Raw genomic sequence first — 23,379 nt, forward strand, 5'->3', positions numbered from 1 at the left:
CACACTGTGGGTGTTCAGAAAGTTACGCCTGGTCAACAGAGAGGTCAGCCACTCGCATTGTTCAGAAAAAGCAAATGATATCTACATGAAAATGTAGATCCTGACCGGGTGGTGGATCCCAGCACCCTCCGGGAACATCCAGGGACGTTGCGAGGGTTTTTAGTCTAGACGGAGTCAGCGAGCGGAACAGAGAGATATAGCAGCACTCGGTGGAATTCACATGGCTCTTCTTCACATCTCAACTTACTCGGTCCGAATGTGTGTGTTTTTGCTGTATGTATGCGCGCAAGTGTGTGTGAAGCGCCCTCTGGGAGCCGCAGCTGTCGTTTACGGGTCTTCTGGGAAACCTCAACCTCTGGGTCAAAGTCAGGAGCAGAAAGATCTCTGATGGCTCCAAACACACATATGATGACAGACAAACTCAACATGCACACAAATACACATAACTACAGCATATAGTAATGTCTACAGTTTGGACACACTTTCTACTTTGTAGACTAATGAAATAGCACAGTTGGATGTATGGGAATGATGTCTCATATATATATATATATATATATATATATATATATATATATATATATATATATATATATATATATATATATATATATATATATATATATATATATATATATGAGACATCATTCCCATACATCCAACCATACATCCCTTTCATCCAATATATATATATATATATATATATATATATATATATATATATATATATATTTTAATATAGTCAAACCAAAAAAAAATTTAGGTATAGGTAACAGGTAATAAAAAAATATATATATATATATATATATATATTTTATTAAATATATTATTATTTATTATATTATTAAATATATTATTAAAAAAATGTTAAAATATTTAAAAAATTAAAAAATGATATAAGTAATAATTTTATTAAATAAACTAATTTTCCAATACTATCTGGTTTAACTCACACTTTTAATTTTTTATTAAACTGAAAAAAAATATCACATTTAAAAATTATAAATTCAATACATACAAATATTATAACTTTATTAAATACAATTATAATAAAAATATTAAAATAATTAAAAATGATACAATAAATTAAAATTATAAAGTTATATATTTATATTAGGCACTAATGTTTATTAACAAAATTAAGAATTTATATTATATTTTACCTGATAAAACTTATAACAAAATGTATTATATTTTATTAAACTTTATATCCAAAAGTTTTTAAGATTATGCAATGTGTTAAAACTTTTGATAACTATTATATATTAATGCATACACGCATCGCAGTATGTTAAGGCGGTAAATCCATCAGTCATATAAGTGTGTTATTCTGTCCTCCATTTATACTTTCACACTTCTTCTCAATTTTTACACAGTTCATGAGACCTTGCAGTTCACTCCAAAAAGATATAAACATGGTCTACCCGTGCCCATTCGGACACTTAAGTCACACAAAAATGTTACCACATTATAAGTGGAATCTGCAGTCAAATGATGTTCACACACTTTTCTCAGAACTAACTTCATGCTTTTTCAATCATATTTAATCACCAAGGTCATTTTTCATGGATGTATGAAGTCAGTTCTCCTCAAGTTCACACAGGTGACTCATACACATGCATCACAAAGTTTGACAACCACAAAGTATCCAAGATATTTTGTCTGTTTCATATTATAAAACCTAAAAAGCTTTACTTTGTGAAATGAAGGGAATAACAGAGAATAAAACCCAGGGTCAAACAGCAACATTACATACTAAAGAAAGTTGAACATTTAAAATGGCATAATAGGTCCTCTTTAGTATGTTTTATATTTACATTTTTGCATTTAAAAGATGCTTTTATCCAAAGTGACTTACAAAAGAGGAACAATTAGTCAAAGATTAGGAAGATTAGAAATTAATTAATCATTTTAAATACTAATTTTATAATCAAATCATGTACTAATTAAATCAATACGTAACACTTTACAACAAGACTTAATTTCTTAACATTAGTTAATTACATACTAGTTAACATTACCTAGCAATGAATCATTTATTAATCTTAATGTTAATTTCAATATTTACTACTAAAACCAAAAGTTGTATCTGTTAACATTAGTTAATGCACTGTGAACTAACATGAACAAGCAATGGACAATTATATTTTTATTAACAGTAACAAGGATATATATTGCTCACTGTTAGATAATGCATAATCTAATATTAACAAATGGGGACTTATTGTAAAGTGTTACCAATTTATGTACTAATTTTATAATTTTGCATAAATTTCTATTTAATTATTAAAAAAAAGTTTGACAGCTGGCGACACAGGATAGAACTAGACATTTATCCCTATAGGCAAAGATGATCTGTACAGTATTGACACGTGAGGTGTGTGTGTGTGTGTGTGAGTACGTACCTCAGCAGGCGGTATGCCCTCGGGTGGGCGGCACTGCAGCAGCACTTCCTGTTCGAGTGACACTTCCTTCCCCAAGGGCTCCTGTTCAAACGTCTTCCTCAAGACTGAGAAGAACGGAGACAGAGAGGAGACTCACTTACTCACATTTCATTAGTCACCTGGAAATTCTGTCTTTTTTCCTCTAAAACTTCCAGCTTATTTCCAGGTTTAAATGAAAAACAAACAAGAAAACAGATGCTAAAAACAAACAAGTGCAGAATTTATTAACACTGAATTTCATCTCACTGTGATGCTGTCTCTGTAGTGTGATTGGTTTCATCACATAGGTGAAGAGTACAGCTCACAAGATGTGTAAATGACACTGCCGTCTGACATATTCTCAGGTCAAAGCATGATCTGTGCTACTCGTTCGCTGTATTCTCATAATGTTCACGTGTGAGTGTGAATATCTATTTTCCCTGTTGGTTTCTATGTCTTTCCACGCTCACATGTGTTGTGTGTGTGTGTGTGAGTGAGTGGGTGTTTAACACTTGAGATCTCGCAGACAGAAGGCCAAACTCATCTAGTCTTCCTCGTATCCCTCTAACACCTCATGTGTGAACCTGTGAATTGTAAATGCAGAGATGTGTGAGAAACGCCTTACTTTCTGTTGCTCTGTAACGTTACTGTGTTTATGATGTATAAAATGTATATAATAAAAATGATTGAGAACATGACCATTTGTTATCTTGACCACTTCTAACTACATTTTATTGCACATTTTGCATAAAACATTATGAATCTACTTCGCAACAATGTACCTGCAGTTGAAATGATGGTTCCTTTGAGCTATTTCACTGTCAAAACACTGTAAAAATATTGATATAAAGAAATATAATTTTAGCTATTTCACCCAGAGCTGCTGCTCACCCTGAACTTTCAATTGTCTCCACTGTGATTTCTCCATTCAACTGGACATAAAACTCACACAGCCACATAAGAAAAATATCTTCAGCCTGTCTAGCTTTTTTACTACTGTGCTCATTCAGACACACACACACACACACAAACTGTGCATGTCTGTTTTCCTTCACATTACTGATCGAGGTAATGGGCAAATAAATCACGTCTGAGAGGGCGCGTGTCCGTGTGAGTGTGTGCGGGTACGGTAATGCATTCAACTCATAGTTTTAGTGCTCTACATTGCTACAGCAACAAATCTTAAACAGCATTAATATCCTGAAAAGAGCCGAAGCCACACACACACACACACACACACACACACATACACACACACACACACACACACACACACACCTGTATAACAGCACTCCTATTTCATTCATAATTATAATGTCTCGACTTCAGCAACAAACACAAGCTGCCACTGACCACAGTCCCTCAACTAATCACATATAATGTCCAGCGGAATTTAAAATCACTACAGTAATCAAATATTACATCTATCACTTTACACTGTCCCTAAACTAACAATAAATAATATACTGTATTAAGTCACTGAATTAAATAAATATATAACATCCATCACTAAACATAATCCTTAAACTAATAATACTGTATAGAACATAAGCAATATGTAAGGTCATTAACTAATCAAATATAACATCTATGACTATACACAGTTCCTAAACTAATAATATATAAAATAATTAACCCTCTGGTGTTACTTTTTTTTTTTTTTTCAGATCAATAAAATGAATAGTCCGATGATGTTTTTTATTCAATATTTTCTATTATTAGGGGATTTTGTGGTACTAAATTATATTAAGCAGTAGATATAATCCATTTATTCACTTTCTGAGCATAGACCTGAAAATGAAATTTCCAGCTTAAACAGTTATAAATCTTGAATGCTTTGGAGCACAGACTTGATTTATTTTTAAAGACGACACTTGGCGGATTATTGCTGAAGTGAAAAAAAAATAAATAAGAAAAAAGAGAACTAAGGTTATAGAATTTTAAATTTATTGCTAAGAAAAATGCACAAAAATACTATTTTAAATTTTTATATGAAATGTATGTTTTCCAAAACATGGTTTACAGCAAAACTGTGAGAAAAGTTCAAAATTTGAGGTTGACATCTCAAAAAATGAGCTTACAGTAAGATTTTGTTTACGTGCAGTACCAAATATTTCCACTAGATGAAATTCAATGGTCCTCTTTTTTTCAGGAGCATTTAACCTTTTTGAATCATGTGCATCACTGCGTCTAAAATCACATACTGTCGGAGCAGGTCGGCCATGTTACTGTCACGTGACCTGCCAGAGTCAGTTGCGTCGAGAAGCGTCTCGCTGCAGCCTGTGGTGGACATTCAAGTGTGACGTCAGAAGCCACGCCTGTGCTGCCCTGCAGCTGATTTTATTGGTCATGTCAATCACAGTATTATAGCCTATTGCCTACACTAAACACTGATCCCTAAACCTACCCGTCAACAAATGAAATTAGCTGCATTAGCTGGAAATTAGCTGGATTTCTGGTGAAGTGGTTTGGGGGAAAAATCACGCTTATCTTCATTAACTCTGAACATCAAGAAGACTTAACCTTCACCCAATTCTTTATCATTTACTTATTATATTTGTCTTTTGACAGATCGCACTGAAAGCCACCTTAAAACCTACCTGAAACACTCAAAACCTACCCTGATGCCTGAAACACACCTAAAACCTACCTGAAACACTCAAAACCTACCATTATGCTTAAAAACCCTTTCAATCAGAAACCTACATACAACAAATATGGGTTTCCAGGGCGACAGGGATGGGGAGTCTTCATAGATATATCATGTCATGAGTCTTTGGGTAAACTAACAGACTGCAAAGCTGAACCCAGTACCCAGTAAAGCAATGAATTAATTGTTTCTGTTTCTCGTTATTTGGCCTTGCATTGCATTTTTTTTTACTTATTCTAAATGTGAATGTTGTGTAATTTGATGTGTTGGGGAATTTGGCTATTATCATGTAACATTTTAATTATATTCTGCTGAAATGAACGAAATTACTAGAAAAAAAAAAGATTTGTTTGTTTTGATGAACGAGATTCAAAGGTCCGAGTCAGTAAAATGATCCGAACTTCCCATCACGGGCGTGGCTTCTGATGTCACACTTGGATGTGGGCGGAGTTGGACGTCCACCGCAGGCTGGCTACTATAGATCTACTATCCCTTGAGGCCATGGGAGAGGATTCATGAATAGCAGTAAAGCGACGCAACCAAGTAGGGATCGCTGCAGCCTGCGGTGGACGTCCAACTCCGCCCACATCCAAGTGTGACATCAGAAGCCACGCCCGTGATGGGAAGTTCGGATCATTTTACTGACTCGGACCTTTGAATCTCGTTCATCAAAACAAACAAATCTTTTTTTTTCTATGTATAAAATATGAAACATTTGAAATCATTACATTAATCAAATATATCATTTATCACTACTCATTTATCCCTTAACTAACAATAAATCATATAATGTCACTGAAATAATTATATATAACTTTTATCATTAAACATATTCTATAAACTAATAATACACACTGTAACATATACAATATTCAAACATTTTTTCACAAGATGTAATATAAGTCTAAGGTGTCCCCTGAATGTGTATGTGAAGTTTCAGCTCAAAATACCCCATTGATTTTTTTTTATAAATTTTTTTTTAACTGCCTATTTTGGGGCATCATTAAATATGCGCCGATTCAGGCTGCGGCCCCTTTAAATCCTCGCGCTCCCTGCCCCCTGAGCTCTCGACTATAAAACAGTGCATAAACAAAGTTCACACAGCTAATATAACCCTCAAATGGATCTTTACAAAATGTTCGTCATGCATGCTGCATGCATGCGTCGGATCATGTGAGTATAGTATTTATTTGGATGTTTACATTTTATTCTGAATGAGTTTGATGGTGCTCTATAAAATTCTATAAAGAATGAAGTTGTGTTTATGAATTATACAGACTGCAAGTGTTTAATAATGAAAATAGCGACGGCTCTTGTCTCCGTGAATACAGTAAGAAACGATGGTAACTTTAACCACATTTAACAGTACATTAGCAACATGCTAACGAAACATTTAGAAAGACAATTTACAAATATCACTAAAAATATCATGATATCATGGATCATGTCAGTTATTATTGCTCCATCTGCCATTTTTCGCTATTGTTCTTGCTTGCTTACCTAGTCTGATGATTCAGCTGTGCACAGATCCAGACGTTAATACTGGCTGCCCTTGTGTAATGCCTTGAACATGAGCTGGCATATGCAAATATTGGGGGCGTACATATTAATGATCCCGACAGTTACGTAACAGTCGGTGTAATGTTGAGATTCGCCTGTTCTTCGGAGGTCTTTTAAAACAAATGAGATTTGTATAAGGAGGAGGAAACAATGGAGTTTGAGACTCACTATATGTAATTTCCATGTACTGAACTCTTGTTATTCAACTATGCCGAGGTAAATTCAATTTTAAATTCTATGGCACCTTTAACTAATCTATTCACATTGACACTATATAAAATATTTAGTCACACTATTACTAAACTAACCAAATATAACATCTATCAGTCCAACATCAACATCACACAGTCCCTAAAATAATAATATGTGAAATATACAATATTTAGCCAGTATAACATATATCACTATAGCCATGATTGTCTTATGTTCTTGTCTTGTTTAGTTTTGTCTTTGTCACTGTTTTACTTGAGTTCTAGTTCATCTATGAACACTAATTAGTTTCTCACCTGTTCCTAGTTTTGATAATGCTCGGTCTCTGTGTATAAAAACCCTTATTTTTCCAACAACTGTGAATGTGACGTCTTAAAATACTAAAATATAACATTTGGATAACATTCTCTCTATAATGCAAAAATATCATGAACTTTCCAACGCAGACCACGCTCACAACGACCTGAAGATTCAAGCATCCATCACAATCTAAAAAAAAACTGCAGAAAAGAGGTGTACTCGTGATCCATATGAACCCATCAACTCCACTGACACACACACACACACTGGACAGTGCTTGTGTGTCAGAAACTCGCATGAATTTATTTGGGCACTAAATTTGTGGTCGGTGGTGAATCAGTGTGATAATCTATCATCTTGTTCAATCTTCCTGTCATGTTCTCTCTCTGTGATAGCGGCCGTATGTCTGTGGAGTGTGTTTTTGTGCAAGTGTGTTTGTATCTTTGTGTGTGTTGGCGTGTGAAAAAGAGAAATTTCTGCCCTGCTCAATCACCCATAAAATAACCCAGCTGAGAGTTCCCACAATGCCTCTCTGCTCACACTATGACTGAATGAGTCAACACATACACAAACACCTTCTATGTAAATATATCTACATATCTGGGGACTTTCTATTGACATCTACTGTTTTTAATATAAGCTATCCATAGCACTGATTTAAAATAAGCTCATTATAATCACTCTAGAACAGTGTTTCTCATACTTTTTCTGCCATTCCCAAGTTTGGAGGTAGGGAAGGGTTCCGAGCCCCACCTGTCCCCAATCGCCCCAACAAAATGTTAATAAACTAGGCTTTAAGTTTAACTGTTAAAATGAATTAAAATGTATTTTATTAACATCACATTTTAAAAACATCACATCAAATAACATCATTAAAAACTTTCAAATAGAGAAAATGATAAATTATTCAAGTTTTTTTTTTCACACGACCATTATTTAAGAACGTTTTCCCTTGTTTCCTTGGCGACGCATCATGATATACAGCATTCATCAATTTCTCCCGAAATCCATGTAAGCAAGTGGCCGGTGATCTGGGAGAAAAATAGAGTAACCATCTACCATCCATCCATCCATCCATCCATCCATCCATCCATCCATCCATCCATCCATCCATCCATTCATCTATCTGTCTATCGTCCATTCTTCTATCTATCCATCTATCTGTCTGTCCATCCATCCATCTTTCCTTCTTTCCTTCCATCCATCTGTTTATTTGTCCGTCCATCCATCTATTTATCTGTCTGTCTGTCTGTCCATCTGTCCATCCATCCTTCTATCTATCTGTCTATCTCTCTGTCCATCCATCCATTCTTCTGTCTATCTCTCTGTCCATCTGTCCATCCATCCTTCTATCTATCTGTCTATCTCTGTCCATCCATCCATCCATCCATCCATCCATCCATCCATCAATCCTTCTGTCTATTTCTCTGTCCACCTGTCCATCCATCCTTCTATCTATCTATCTATCTATCTATCTATCTATCTCTGTCCATCCATCCTTCTGTCTATTTCTCTGTCCACCTGTCCATCCATCCTTCTATCTGTCTATCTCTGTCCATCCATCCATCCATCCATCCATCCATCCATCCATCCATCCATCCATCCATCCATCCATCCATCCATCCTTCTGTCTATTTCTTTGTCCACCTGTCCATCCATCCTTCTATCTGTCTATCTCTGTCCATCCATCCATCCATCCATCCATCATTCTGTCTATTTCTCTGTCCACGTCTCCATCCATCCTTCTATGTATCTATCTATCTCTTTGTCCATCCATCCATCCTTCCTTCCATCATCCATCCATCCAAAGAGATTTTAATCTCAATGAGACTTCTGGTAAAATAAAGGTAAATAAATAAATCCATCCATCCATTGTCCATCCTTCTGTCTATCATCCCTCCATCCATCTCTCCTTCCTTTCATCCGTCTGTTTATCTGTCTGTCCGTCCGTCCATACATCATTCTATCTATCATCCATCCATCCTTCTATCCGTCCGTCCATACATCCTTCTATCTATCATCCATCCATCCTTCTATCCGTCCATCTATCTATCTATCTATTGTCCTTCTGTCTGTCCATCTATAGTATCTCACAAAAGTGAGTACACCCCTCACATTTCAGCAACCATTTTATTATATGTTCTTAAGGGATAATACTATAGAAAGGAAAATTGGATATACTTTAGAGTAGACAATGAGCAGCTTGTGTAGCAGTACAGATTTACTGTCCTCTGAAAATAACTCAACATACAGCCATTATTGTCTAAATAACTGGCAACAAAAGTGAGTACACCCTAAATGAACATATCAAAACTGTGTCCAAAGTGTCAATATTTTTTTTATGTGAGCACCATTGTTATTTACAGCCATAATTCTCCTGGGCATGGAATTCACCAGAGCTGCACAGGTTGTTGCTGGGATCCTCTTCCACTCCTCCATTATGACATCACGGAGCTGCTGGATGTTAGACACATGACGCTTCTCCAACTTCCGCTTGAGGATGCCCCACAGGTGCTCAATAGGATTCAGGTCTGGAGACATACTTGGCCACTCCATCACCTTCACCTTCAGCTTCCTCAGCAAGGCAGCTGTCATCTTGCCGGTGTGATTGCAAACCGACTTATTGCAGTGTGCGACGTATGGTCTGAGCACTGACGAGCTGACCTTCCGCTTCTGCAACCTCTAAAGCAATGCTGGCAGCACTCATGCATCTGTTTTTTGAAGCCAGCTTCTGCACCTGACACACAGCACGATGACTCAACTACTTTGATCGACCCTAGCGGGGCCTGTTCCAAGTGGAACCCATCTTGGAAAACCTTTCTCTATGACCCTGGCCACTCTACTGTAACTCAGTTTCAGGGTGTTACCGATCTTCTTATAGCCTAGGCCATCTTTGTGGAGAGCAACAATTCTAATTCTCAAATCCTCAGAGGGTTCTTTGCCATGAGGTGCCATGTTGAACATCCAGTGATCAGTATGAGAGAATTGTACTCAAAGCACCAAATTTGAACTGCTCTAATACAAGATCCACACATTTGTATGGTCCTGTTAAGTAGACAAAAACATGATGACTAGGACATGTGGCTTTGCATGGTTAAACGACATACTGTACAACTGTTATCACACATTTTGACAATAATGGCTGTAGGTTGAGTTATTTTCAGAGGACAGTAAATCTATACTGCTATACAAGCAGGATATTGACTACTCTAAAATATATCCATATAATTTTTATAGTATTGACCCTTGAGAAGATATACTAAAATGGTTGCTGAAATGTGAGGGGTGTACTCACTTTTGTGAGATACTGTATCCATCCATCCATCCATCCATCCATCCATCCATCTATCTATCTATCTATCTATCTATCTATCTATCTATCTATCTATCTATCTATCTATCTATCTATCTATCTATCTATCTATCTATCTATCTATCTATCAGTCCTTCCATCCATCCATCCATCCATCCATCCATCCATCCATCTATCTATCTATCTATCTATCTATCTATCTATCTATCTATCTATCTATCTATCTATCTATCTATCTATCTATCTATCTATCTATCTATCTATCTATCTATCTAATCTGTCAGTCCTTCCATCCATCCATCTATCTATCTATCTATCCATCCATCCATCCATCCATCCATCCATCCATCCATCCATCCATCCATCCATCCATCCATCCATCCATCCATCCTTCCTTCCTTCCTTCCTTCCTTCCTTCCTTCCTTCCTTCATTCCTTCCTTCTTTCCATCCATCCATCCATCCATCCATCCATCCATCCATCCGTCTATCTATCTATCTATCTATCTATCTATCTATCTATCTATCTATCTATCTATCTATCTATCTATCTATCTATCTATCTATCAGTCCTTCCTTCCTTCCATCCATCCGTCTATCTATCTATCTATCTAATCTGTCAGTCCTTCCTTCCTTCCTTCCTTCCTTCCTTCCTTCCTTCCTTCCTTCCTTCCATCCATCCATCCATCCATCCGTCTATCTATCTATCTATCTATCTATCTATCTATCCATCCATCCATCCATCCATCCATCCATCCATCCATCCATCCATCCATCCATCCATCCATCCTTCCTTCCTTCCTTCCTTCCTTCCTTCCTTCCTTCCTTCCTTTCATCCATCCATCCATCCATCCATCTATCTATCAGTCTTTCCTTCCTTCCTTCCTTCCTTCCTTCCTTCCTTCCTTCCTTCCTTCCTTCCTTCCTTCCTTCCTTCCTTCCTTCCTTCCTTCCTTCCTTCCTTCCTTCCATCTATCTATCTATCTATCTATCTATCTATCTATCTATCTATCTATCTATCTATCTATCTATCTATCTATCTATCTATCTATCTATCAGTCCTTCCTTCCTTCCTTCCTTCCTTCCTTCCTTCCTTCCTTCCTTCCTTCCTTCCTTCCTTCCTTCCTTCCTTCCATCCATCAAACCAACCATCCATCCATCCATCTATCTATCTATCCTAAAGCAACATATCTCTGATCCTGAAAGAATCCCCATGAGAGGAAGTTTCTTGTGTTGTTCTGCCAGCCAGCTTCAGTCTCCGTGTCTCTGTCTCTCTCTCACACACACACTCAGCCCGAGATGACAGAGGGAGAGTGAAGTGCCCTTGGGCCGCACAGCTAACCTGCTCCCAACTCACACACACTCAAGATGAACTGCAGGAAATTAACAAGATTAATACGACCATAAAGAGATGTCCAGACAGTCCCCTGTGTGTGTGTGTGTTTGTGTGCTCCAGACTGTCTCCTGTCTGCAGTCTCTGATCTGCATAAATGCTCCATTACCTTCAGCCAGCTTACAGACTTTTTCACAGACCGTGTGTGTGTGTGTGTGTGTGCGTGTCAATAAACATAAAGCCAAAGTGTCTGTGAATCTACTGCAGTCACAGCAGACAGAGCAAAGACTCTTCTTGTAAAAAAAAAAAAAAAAACCCTGTGTGTGAGTGTGTTTATACTCACATGCGATGCGGACGTGCACCTTGCGGCTCTTGGTGGTTCCTGCAGAGCTCCAGGCGACACACTGGCACCAGTAATCTTCCAAACCAAACAACTCCTCCACCTGCTGTCGGGAAATCTCAATCCGTGCTTCCCTCACAACCAAACCTGCACACACAAACACACATCAGACTCACACAGACAGACGTTTGACTGTCTATTCCATATTGATTGAGAAAATGCACAGATTTTTGCCAATCTGAATAAAATCTGATTGCACATTTAAAATCAAATGTTTTCATGTATCCTAATCAAATGTAAATATCTGCATTAGAAGTATTTGCAAAGAAAGTGTAGTTGCAAGTTTTGTAAAAGTCAGCTGATCAAAGAAGCCTCAGCCCCTGTTTGCTTTTATAAAAATGCCAGAAACGCTTTCTTTTCATGTTGTTAACTAAAGAAGAGACAAGAATTTTGTGTAAACATTACCATCACAAAGCATTCCTGTAGCTCAAACAGCAGAGCACGGCGCTAGCAATCTCAAGGTCATGGGTTTGAACTGATGAACTGCATAGTTTGAATGCAATTTAAGTCACTTAGGATAAAAAATGCATTAATGTCTGTCTGTCAAATGCATTAATGTAAAATGTGTAAACATATCAGCTTCATGCCCAATCCTGCTCTGATAACTTAACATCTCTGGATGAGAGCACATCTTCAAAAGGTTATTAGGCTGCATGTAAACATACACTGTAAATAATATCCTGGTAAATTTACAGTTACAAAACCTTATTTTATTTCAGCTAGCTGTCTTCTTATTTTCGTTTAGTTAACTTGAAGTACTAAAAGAACTAAAACACAATATTAAAGGAGACCTATTATGGCCCCTTTCACAAGTTGTAATATAAGTCTCTGGTGTCCCCAGAATGTGTCTGTGAAGTTTGAGCTCAAAATCCCCCACAGATCATTTAATATAGCTTGTCAAATTTTCCCCAATTTGGGTGTGAGCAAAAACACACCGTTTCTGTGTGTGTTCCCTTAAATGCAAATGAGCTGCTGCTCCCGGACCCCTTTCCAGAAGAGGGCGGAGCTTTAACAGCTCACGCTTCGGTTACTCAACAACAACATAGCTGGAGAATCTCACACAGCCAAAATGAGGATTGTCAGTAACGGTGTTCAGCTTTACATTGTTCAAACCGGAGTCGACACTGATGGAGAGACTCAGGAAGAAGTTACAACTTTTAGAATGAAACTGGACGTTTCTGAATGGTTACTGGATAAATTTATGTAGTTGCTGTGGAGTTGATTCAGCTCATCCACTAGCATGTGTCGTCATGTTAATCTTTTGTTCAAATCCAGTGTTGAATTGATCCTCGTTTGTGAAGCAGTCCGGCGTAAAATGACGGCATGACAACAACACTCTACTACAACAACTCTTCCTCTTCTCTAAAGCAGCCCAACATAGCCTCACCCCCTTTGTTGCATGTTCTCAGGGGCGGGGTTTATGTAAATTTTGGGGTTTGTGATGTCACCAACCCGGGAAGAAGCTTGTGGTAGTCCCTAAAAAGCAATTTCTGTAAAAGAAAATATCTCCCTTTGCATTTAACTTTGAGCGTTGTAACTTTGCAGATGATGTTTATGCTCAAACAGCAACATTACACACTAACTAAAGTTAAAAAAAGTGAAATCATAATCAAGGACCCCTTTAATAAAAACTAATTAGATAAAAATAAACAAATAAAAATGACAAAAACAGAAAACAAAATTACTAAAACTTTAAAGTGAAAAAATAAAATGCAAAAATAAAATCCAATTAAAAATATTAACTAAAACTATAATAGTATATCAATGATACTAAAATAACTCTGGTGCTTATTCAAGAACATCTCCCTCACGTCATCCAAATCTGTATAACTGTGGAACACAAAATGCTTTGCATACTGTTCGAAAAAAATTACGTACATCCAGATTGCAAGCCTGCCATTTTGACAAAGCCGTTGACACTTTTGTGCGATGGCACGCAAACAGATTCTGAGGCTACAAATCTCCTGCCATGTCAGTGCCAATCACGATGTTGTTGTATGATGCAAACGAGATGTTTTTATATATATTTTAGTGCTCTGCTAGCAGACAGCACTGCACTTCTGCTGTACATGAATAAATAATGAACCCCTCAATGTCTCCATGAAATATTCCCTGATAGAAATCAATAGTTCACACTTACCCTCTGTGTTTATTTGTTTAGTGCTTTGGGTATTTGTGTGTGTTTATGGCACCATTTGGTGCAGAATGCTGGATGTGAATGGGAGAAACCTGTAGCCTTGAACAGAATAAGTGTAGTGAAAAAACATGAATGTTTAAAGAAACATCACTCATGGTCAAGCAACTATAAAAGAGAACAGAGTAGGATTCAAGCAGGATGAGGTGAAGAATGATGATCTAAACTGTGTTTTACAGTCAGGAACAGATGCATACACTTTGTGTTTTCATCCTTTAAAAAATATAAATTTATGTCAGAAGCAAAATTGCATAGGATTTATAAATTCATTTCAGAAAATATATCTTGAATCAAGCTTGTATTTTTCCTCCACTAGTAAACTTTTTTTTTTGTGTGTGTGTGTTATAAGCATTAATTGTACAATTAATTTTTGGTTAAAACGAGAAAAGTTCCACTCAGGTTGAGATCATTTAATAAGTTCCACAAATTAAGTTGCATGGCTTCTTAAGTTTTCTCTAATTTTTCTTCTCAAATGATTTCATTTAGTTCAGCTATTTTTTACTGGAAAACAAGACAGAAAAACTAATTAAGAAAATCATCTTTGCAGTGCCCACACACACAAATGTGAAAGAAAGTGAAGAATTTAAAGAGCAAACAAATGTTAAAACTGAAAACAAATAGGGAGCATGATTTGCATTACTTAAAGGAAAGATCTGTGTTCACAAGGCAGCAGAAGAAATGTTAAAGTTTTAGTCTTAAGTTCTATCATCATGACACTCACATCTGTTTTCTGTCAGCCGTGGATGAGAAACAATGGTGTGTTTGCACAGAAAAGGTGGCTATAGATAGTTAAACAGATGCAAGAAAGAAAAGACCAATCATAAATCAGTATGCAAATAAATGTAAGTAGACCATCTGCAAAACAGCATGCAAATATTACAATGTCACTGTCATTATGCTAAACATTCAACCATAGTCACTTAGAGATCTTTCATCTTAAAGGTACACTATGTAACTTTTCTTTGTTCAGAATTAACAAAATTATGAGTCAATACATCATCAATCCTGTTATAAGTGGAAACTTTGTACATAAGCTCTCAATAAAAGGTACCAAAGCTGGGGCTGTACCCTTTCAAAAGGTACACCTTTGTACCTAAAGAGTGCATATTAGTACCTCAAAGGTAGGGCTACACGATTTATTGCACGATACAAAATTAACATGGAAATCGCACTTAAACCCGATTCTTCTACGATTATTTTTTTATGTGCAGCTTGTCAATGAAGTATGGCTCCAAATGCTAATCCATCTGAACACACTGCGAGTTTGAGTCGCTTATAATGTACTTTTGAAAAAGCAACACGTGTCAAAAATCTTTCCAACTCCAAACTCACTTCATAACGACAGTAGAGCGTCCTTCTGTGAGATGATGTGGCTTCTTACACAGAATAAGGCAGTCGTGTGTTTATTAGTCATTGTGGCAGGGGGGGCGTGGTTCAGCGGAGTCTGCAGCGGGAGAGAGAGGGAGGAGACACGCGGTGTCTGAGTGGATTAGACGCAAATATTAAACACCTGTCTCTTGTTTCAGTAATTGGCGTGGAGAGAGTATTTAATGCCAGGAGAAACAGGAGCCTGCGAGAGAGAGAAGGACTACTGGCTGTTTCCCCACTCCTGGATGTCTGTCTGCTGCTGGAGTGAAGTCTGACGATTAAGTTGATTGTTTTGTGCCTGTTTGCACACTGTTTTTGTGACTTTATTATTTTGGTGTCAATAAACAGCCAGTAGTCACCTGCCGACCCTGTCCTCTTCCCTCCTTACTTGCGAACATTGTTACACTGGTGCCGAAACCCGGGAGGGAAGACGGATGCCGCCGCCATGCCCGAGTCCTCCGCCGCGCCATTTGCGGATCTGATTACATCCCTCGCGGTAATGCAACATGATCAACACCAGGCCCTGCTGGACTTACGTCAAGATCAGGAGAAGTGGTTTCAGGCCGTCTTCCAAGCCCAGCAGGAAGACCGCGAGAGGTTCCGGAGCTGGATGGACCGGGAGGTCCGGCCGGAAGCTATGGATCAACGTGCTGCGCCCGTCCATATTCCACTCAACAAGATGGGGCCTGAGGACGACCCGGAGGCATTCCTCGATCTTTTTGAGACCTCAGCCGAGATCTCTGGATGGCCGCGGGACTAGTGGCCGATGAGGCTGGTCCCCTTGCTCTCCGGGGAGTCCCAGGTCGTGGCGCAGCAGCTTCCGGTGCGGAGCCGCCTGGACTACAATGACCTCAAGAGGGCCATCATCCAGTGGGTTGGCCGGAGTCCGGAACAACATCGCCAGCGCTTCCGCTCCCTGGGCGATTTTACCAGCTGGGCGAGTCCGGCCGGCCCTTTGTGATGGCCCAACAGCTCCGGGACTCCTGCCGCAAATGGTTGCTGGCCGACGGAAGTGGCGTGGAGGAGATCATCGACCGAGTGGTACTGGAGCAGTTTGTCACTCGGCTTCCGAGGAGAACCGCCGAGTGGGTCCAGTGCCACCACCCCACGTCGCTGGAGTCGGCTATCCAACTTGCGGAGGATCATATGGTGGCGTGCCCCGGGGTCGGCGAAGCCCTGCCATCAGCTTATCTCTCTCCCTCTTTTCCATCTCCTTCTCTCTCTCTCTCGCCCTGACAAGTAATTTGGTGATTACTTGTCTTTTGAATACTTGGGTATTGTATTAAAAGGTGCTCCTCGCATTCTACTTATAGTTATCTACAGGCCTCCAAAATACTCTCCAGCCTTTGTGGAGGACTTTACAGAACTGTTTTCCTCAGAGTTTGACTGTTTTGCTATTACTGGGGACTTTAACATCCACATAGAAAATGCAGAATCCAATATGGCAAAAGAAATCATAACTGTTTTGAATCTCTAGATTTAATTATCAGTAAGGGTCTAAACATTTCATCCATTGTCATTAAGGATGTAGCGCTATCTGATCATTTCTGTATTTTCTTTGAAATATTGATCTGTCCGACTGTTGAAGCTAGATCTGTCTCGGTCAAAAAGCGATGCTTAAATGAGAACACTAGTGCACTGTTTATGAAGGCTATATCTTTAACACCAAGCATATCTGCAGACTCTGTTGATTTTCTTCTTGATTCTTTTAACGCAAAAGTACAGAATGTCATTGATAACATTGCTCCTGTGAAAGTCAGGAAGAAAAGTGGCAGACAAAAAGCACCATGGAGAAACTCAACAGCAGTGCAAAATATGAAAAGACAATGCAGAAAAGCTGAGCGCATGTGGCGAAAGACAAAACTTGAAATCCATTATAACATCTATAAAGATATTGTTCATGCTTTCAATGTGGAATTAGGCAAAGCTAGACAGACCTTCTTCTCAAATATTATAAACAGAAACTTAAACAACACCCACACTCTTTTTGCTACAGTAGAGAGACTAACAAACCCCCCAAGTCAGATTCCCAGTGAAATGCTCTCAGACAGCAAATGTAGTGAGTTTGCTTCCTTCTTCTCTGAGAAAATTAATAATATCAGAAAGGCGATCAGCACATCCTTGAGCTGCGCTGGAGTAAAACAGATCAGATCACAACCTCAGAAAGTAGCTATTATGTCTGATTTCGAAGCAATTGATGGTAAAATTTTGGAAGAAACAGTACAGCACCTTAAAACATCAACCTGCGCCCTTGACACACTTCCCACATCTTTTTTCAAAAGAGTGTTAAACTGTTTAGAAGCAGATCTCCTAGAAGTGGTAAATGCCTCACTTCTCTCGGGGACTTTTCCAAAATCCCTGAAAACTGCAGTTGTTAAGTCCCTCCTGAAAAAGAGCAATCTGGATAACACCATATTGAGCAACTACAGGCCAATCTCAAATCTTCCTTTCATAGGCAAGATAATTGAAAAAGTTGTTTTCAATCAGCTGAACAAGTTCTTAAGCTTGAATGAATACTTTGATAACTTTCAATCTGGTTTCCGACCGCATCACAGCACAGAAACAGCACTCATAAAGATAATAAATGATATTCGCCTAAACACAGATACAGGTACATTATCAGTGCTGGCTCTACTTGACCTCAGTGCTGCGTTTGACACTGTCGATCACAACATTCTTCTTGACAGGCTCGAAAACTGGGTTGGGCTTTCTGGGATGGTCCTTAAATGGTTCAGGTCATACTTAGAAGGGAGAGGTTATTATGTGAGTATCGGTGACCATAAGTCTGAGTGGACATCCATGACATGCAGAGTCCCTCAAGGTTCAATACTTGCACCCCTCCTGTTCAACCTATATATACTGCCACTGAGCCAAATAATGAGAAAGAACCAAATTGCATATCACAGCTATGCAGATGACACCCAGATTTACCTAGCCCTATCACCCAACGACTACAGCCCCATTGACTCCCTGTGTCAATGCATTGATGAAATTAAAAATTGGATGTGCCTAAACTTCCTTCAGTTAAACAAAGACAAAACTGAAGTCATTGTGTTTGGAAACAAAGATGAAGTTCTCAAAGTGAACATGTACCTTCACTCTAGGGGTCAAACAACTAAAAATCAAGTCAGGAATCTTGGTGTGATTTTGGAGTCAGACCTGAGTTTCAGTAGCCATGTAAAGACAATAACTAAATCAGCATATTATCATCTCAAAAATATTGCAAGAATTAGATGCTTTGTCTCCTGTCAAGACTTAGAGAAACTTGTTCATACTTTCATCACCAGCAGGGTGGATTATTGTAACGGGCTCCTCACTGGTCTTCCCAAAAAGACCATAAGACAGCTGCAGCTCGTACAGAACGCTGCTGCCAGGATTCTGAGCAGAACCCGAAAACATGAACACATCACACCAGTCCTCAGGTCCTTGCACTGGCTTCCAGTTGCATTTAGAATTGATTTTAAAGTACTGTTGCTTGTTTATAAATCACTCAATGGCCTAGGACCTCAATACATTGCAGATATGCTCATAGAATATAAACCTAACAGATCACTCAGATCATCAGGATCAACTCACTTAAAAATACCAAGGGCTCACTCAAAGCAGGGAGAGTCTGCTTTTAGCTGTTACGCCAGCCGCAGCTGGAACCAGCTTCCAGAAGAGATCAGGTGTGCTGCAACAGTAGCCACATTCAAATCCAGACTCAAAACACATCTTTTTACCTATGCATTTGCTGATTGAGCACTGTGCTATGTCCGAACTGTTTGCACTTTATTTTATACATATTTTTTTATTCTTTAAATTCTTTTCCTGTTTTTATTTCATTTTTAATGTATTTTTATATCTTTTATGTATCATCATGATTCTGACTTTTAATGCATTTTAAATCCAAATAGCAAAATTATCTGTTTTTACTGTTATTTCTATTCCTTATGTTCTATTTTTATTCTTCTTCTTTATGTAAAGCACTTTGAATTACCATTGTGTATGAAATGTGCTACACAAATAAAATTGCCTTGCCTTGCCTTGCCCTGTCCCTTTACCCAGGTCTCGTCCACCCGGCCCTCCTCAAGTCCCGCCCCGGGGGCGGGGGTGGACACGGCTTCTGTGTCTCTGCTCTCTCCACGACAGCCGTCTGATCCACTCTCCGCCACTGGAGCGGCGGGGAGGTCTGGGCCGGCCTGTTGGCGTTGCGGGGACCCGGGCCATTTCGTGGACAGGTGTCCTGTAATGGAGGTGGGAACAATGGTCCGGGTCCTGAATGCCCCGCAGGCAGCCCCCGGTCAAGCTGGGAGGTACCAAATACCTGTGAGTATCGAGGGGGGTACCTATCAGGCATTGGTGGATTCAGGATGTAACCAAACCTCGATCCATCAAAATCTGATACAATCTGGGGCATTGGATAATAGCCGCGTGGTTAAGGTGCGGTGTGTGCACGGGGATGTGGTGGAGTATCCTATCGTGCCAGTCATTATTCAATTCAGGGGTCAAAAGCATAGTGTTGAGGTGGCAGTTAATCCGCACCTCCAGCATCCGTTAATTTTGGGTACGAATTGGCCAGCGTTTACAGAATTATTAGGGGCTTTTTGTACGGATGCTTCTTGGGGTAAAAATGCACCGGAGGGGAGCGTGAGTGTGCAGGCGGGAGAGACTGAATCGGGACCTCTGAGTACTGCCTCGGGGGAGCAGAGCGAAATCGAGAGACTTATTCTCTCGGAGCACGATGATTTTCCCCTGGAGCAGTCTCAGGACGAGACGCTGAAACGTGCGTTTGAACAGGTCAGTACCATTGACGGTCAGCCTCTCCATCCTGTACAACCGCTTACCTATCCATATTTTGCAATTATAAAAAATAGGTTGTATCGAGTGACCCAAGACGCTCAGACAAAAGAAGATACAACCCAGTTGTTAGTTCCTAGGAGCCGCAGGGAAATGCTTTTTCAAGCGGCTCATTCTAATCCAATGGCTGGTCATTTAGGACAGGTAACGACACTAAATCGCCTCATGACCCGATTTTTTTGTGCGCAGGTGGTGCGCGGCTTGTCGTGAATGTCAGTTGGTAAACCCACCGGCCACCCCAAAAACGCCTTTGCGCCCCCTCCCATTAATACAGGTCCCCTTCGAGAGAATTGGCATGGACCTCATCGGGCCATTAGAGCAATCAGCAAGAGGACATCGTTTTGCATTGGTCATTGTGGATTATATAACACGATATCCAGAAGCAGTGGCTCTCCGCAACATTTCCGCTAAGAGTGTTGCTGACGCACTGTTTTCTTTAATCTCCCGAGTGGGGATTCCTAAGGAAATCCTCACTGATCAGGGCACGGCGTTTATGTCACGGACGTTACGCAAACTTTACGAATTATTGGGCATTAAATCAATTCGGACCAGCGTCTTTCACCCACAAACAGACGGGCTGGTCGAACGTTTTAATCGCACGCTTAAAACAATGATTCGTAAATTCGTTCAGGAAGACGCCAAAAATTGGGAGAAGTGGTTGGAACCCCTGTTGTTCGCTGTGCGAGAGGTCCCGCAAGCCTCCACGGGGTTTTCCTCCTTCGAGCTTCTCTATGGTCGTCAGCCCAGAGGATCTTCTCAATCTAAAAACGAAATTCAGTATGTGCTGGACCTGAGAACAAAACTCCACACTTTGGGGCGGCTATCTATGGAGAATTTGTTACAGGCCCAGGACAAACAAAGCCGGTTGTATAACAGGGGGACCAATTTGCATAAATTTGCACCGGGAGATAAAGTGCTTGTATTACTCCCAACGTCAAGTTCAAAATTACTTGCAAAGTGGCAAGGGCTGTTTGAGGTCACACGGCAAGTTGGAGAGCTCGATTATGAGGTAATATGCTCAGATAGGAGAGGAGCACGTTAAATTTATCACCTCAAACTCCTAAAAAAATGGAATGAGGGGGAATCAGTGATGCTGGCGACAGTGATTAGCGGAGAGGATGATCTTGGGCCAGAGGCGAATATAAAACAACAATCTCTCGCACTGGCCCCAGGGGGAGATCATCTGTCGCCCTCCCAGCTCATTGATTTAACCAAATTACAAGCAGAGTTTGCTGACGTGTTTTCTCCCCTACATGGCCGTACAAACCTTATTCAGCACCATATCGAGACAGAGCCGGGCGTGGTGGTTCGCAGCCGGCCATATCGCTTGCCTGAACACAAGAAAAAAGTAGTTCAGGAAGAATTAGGTGCGATGCTTGAAATGGGGGTAATAGAAGAATCCAACAGTAACTGGGCGAGCCCGATAGTTTTGGTTCCTAAGACGGACGGCTCCGTCCGGTTCTGTGTGGATTATCGCAAGTTGAATGCTGTGTCAAAATTCAACGCATATCCAATGCCACGGGTTGACGAATTGCTTGACCGGCTTGGTACGGCTCGTTTTTATTCGACACTGGACTTAACAAAGGGTTATTGGCAGATCCCCTTGTCTCCATTATCCCGAGAAAAAACAGCTTTCACGACGCCGTTTGGATTACACCAATTTGTGACACTTCCGTTCGGGCTGTTCGGGGCACCGGCTACCTTTCAGTGGCTGATGGACAGGGTTTTACGGCCCCATGCTGCATATGCGGCTGCCTATCTGGATGATATCATCATATTCAGTAATGACTGGCAGCGGCATATGCAGCATTTGAGGGCGGTCTTGAAGTCGCTGAGGGGAGCCGGGCTCACGGCCAACCCGAAGAAGTGTGCAATTGGGCGTGTGGAAGTAAAGTATCTGGGTTTCCACTTGGGGCATGGACAGGTGCTTCCCCAAATTGATAAGACTGCAGCAGTTGCGACCTGTCCGCGCCCTAAGACCAAAAGGAGGTGAGACAGTTCTTGGGGCTGGCGGGATATTATAGAAGGTTTGTGCCTAATTATTCGGACCTCACCAGCCCCTTGACTGATCTTACTAAAAAGGAGGCACCAGATACGGTCCAGTGGACGGAGCTGTGCCAGCAGGCCTTTACCCAAGTAAAGGCTGCTCTGTGTGGCGGGCCGTTGCTTCACTTTCTCTCTCCCATTTTTGTTGCAGACGGACGCGTCGGACCGAGGGTTGGGTGCTGTCCTGTCTCAGGAGATAGAGGGTGAGGAGCGGCCGGTGCTGTACATTAGTCGTAAGCTCTCTAAGAGAGAGACTAAGTACAGCACCGTGGAGAAGGAGTGTTTGGCCATCAGGTGGGCTGTCCTCACCCTCTGCTATTATCTTCTGGGACGGGAAGGATACCAACGCGCGGATCACCCATTGGAGATGAATCGCCTTCGATAATGAACGCGATATTGCGTGGCTTGTCAGTGATCTACGGTTTTGTCTATTAAATGCCGCTCCATTTGAAAGCAGGTGATGGCGATTTAGCGGTAATCAGGGAACCGGCTTTACTGATGAAATGCGCGTGACAATCGCATGCGATATATCGCCCAGCCCTACGGTAAACACAAAATTAACAGATCACTCCCTGATAAGTCATAATAAAGTCTGTTCCCAAGTCATAATAAAGACTCACTCAAAATGAACAAATCGTTCTTGATTGACCCATCACTACAACAGAGAATCTGCTGGCAAAAAGATAATTTGACAGAGCTTGTAATAAAACAAGAATCAACATTAGCTTGGCTTTTCGGAGAGGGT

The 23,379-nt window shown here is 40.1% G+C and overlaps 1 protein-coding gene across 2 annotated transcripts in view; it reads right to left on the reverse strand.

Annotated features, from left to right (window-relative positions):
- unc5ca (unc-5 netrin receptor Ca) overlaps positions 1-23,379 on the reverse strand; it is a 183,950-nt gene that overhangs the window by 87,974 nt on the left and 72,597 nt on the right. For both annotated transcript variants that reach the window (XM_067405889.1, XM_067405888.1), the window contains exons 3-4: positions 12,131-12,274; positions 2,406-2,509 (exon numbers count right to left, since the gene is read on the reverse strand). In XM_067405889.1, coding sequence (XP_067261990.1) covers positions 2,406-2,509; positions 12,131-12,274 — 248 coding nt within the window. The remainder of the gene's footprint in view (positions 1-2,405; positions 2,510-12,130; positions 12,275-23,379) is intronic.

Source organism: Chanodichthys erythropterus, chromosome 13 (assembly GCF_024489055.1).
Source record: "Chanodichthys erythropterus isolate Z2021 chromosome 13, ASM2448905v1, whole genome shotgun sequence".
Classification (NCBI taxonomy): domain Eukaryota; kingdom Metazoa; phylum Chordata; class Actinopteri; order Cypriniformes; family Xenocyprididae; genus Chanodichthys; species Chanodichthys erythropterus.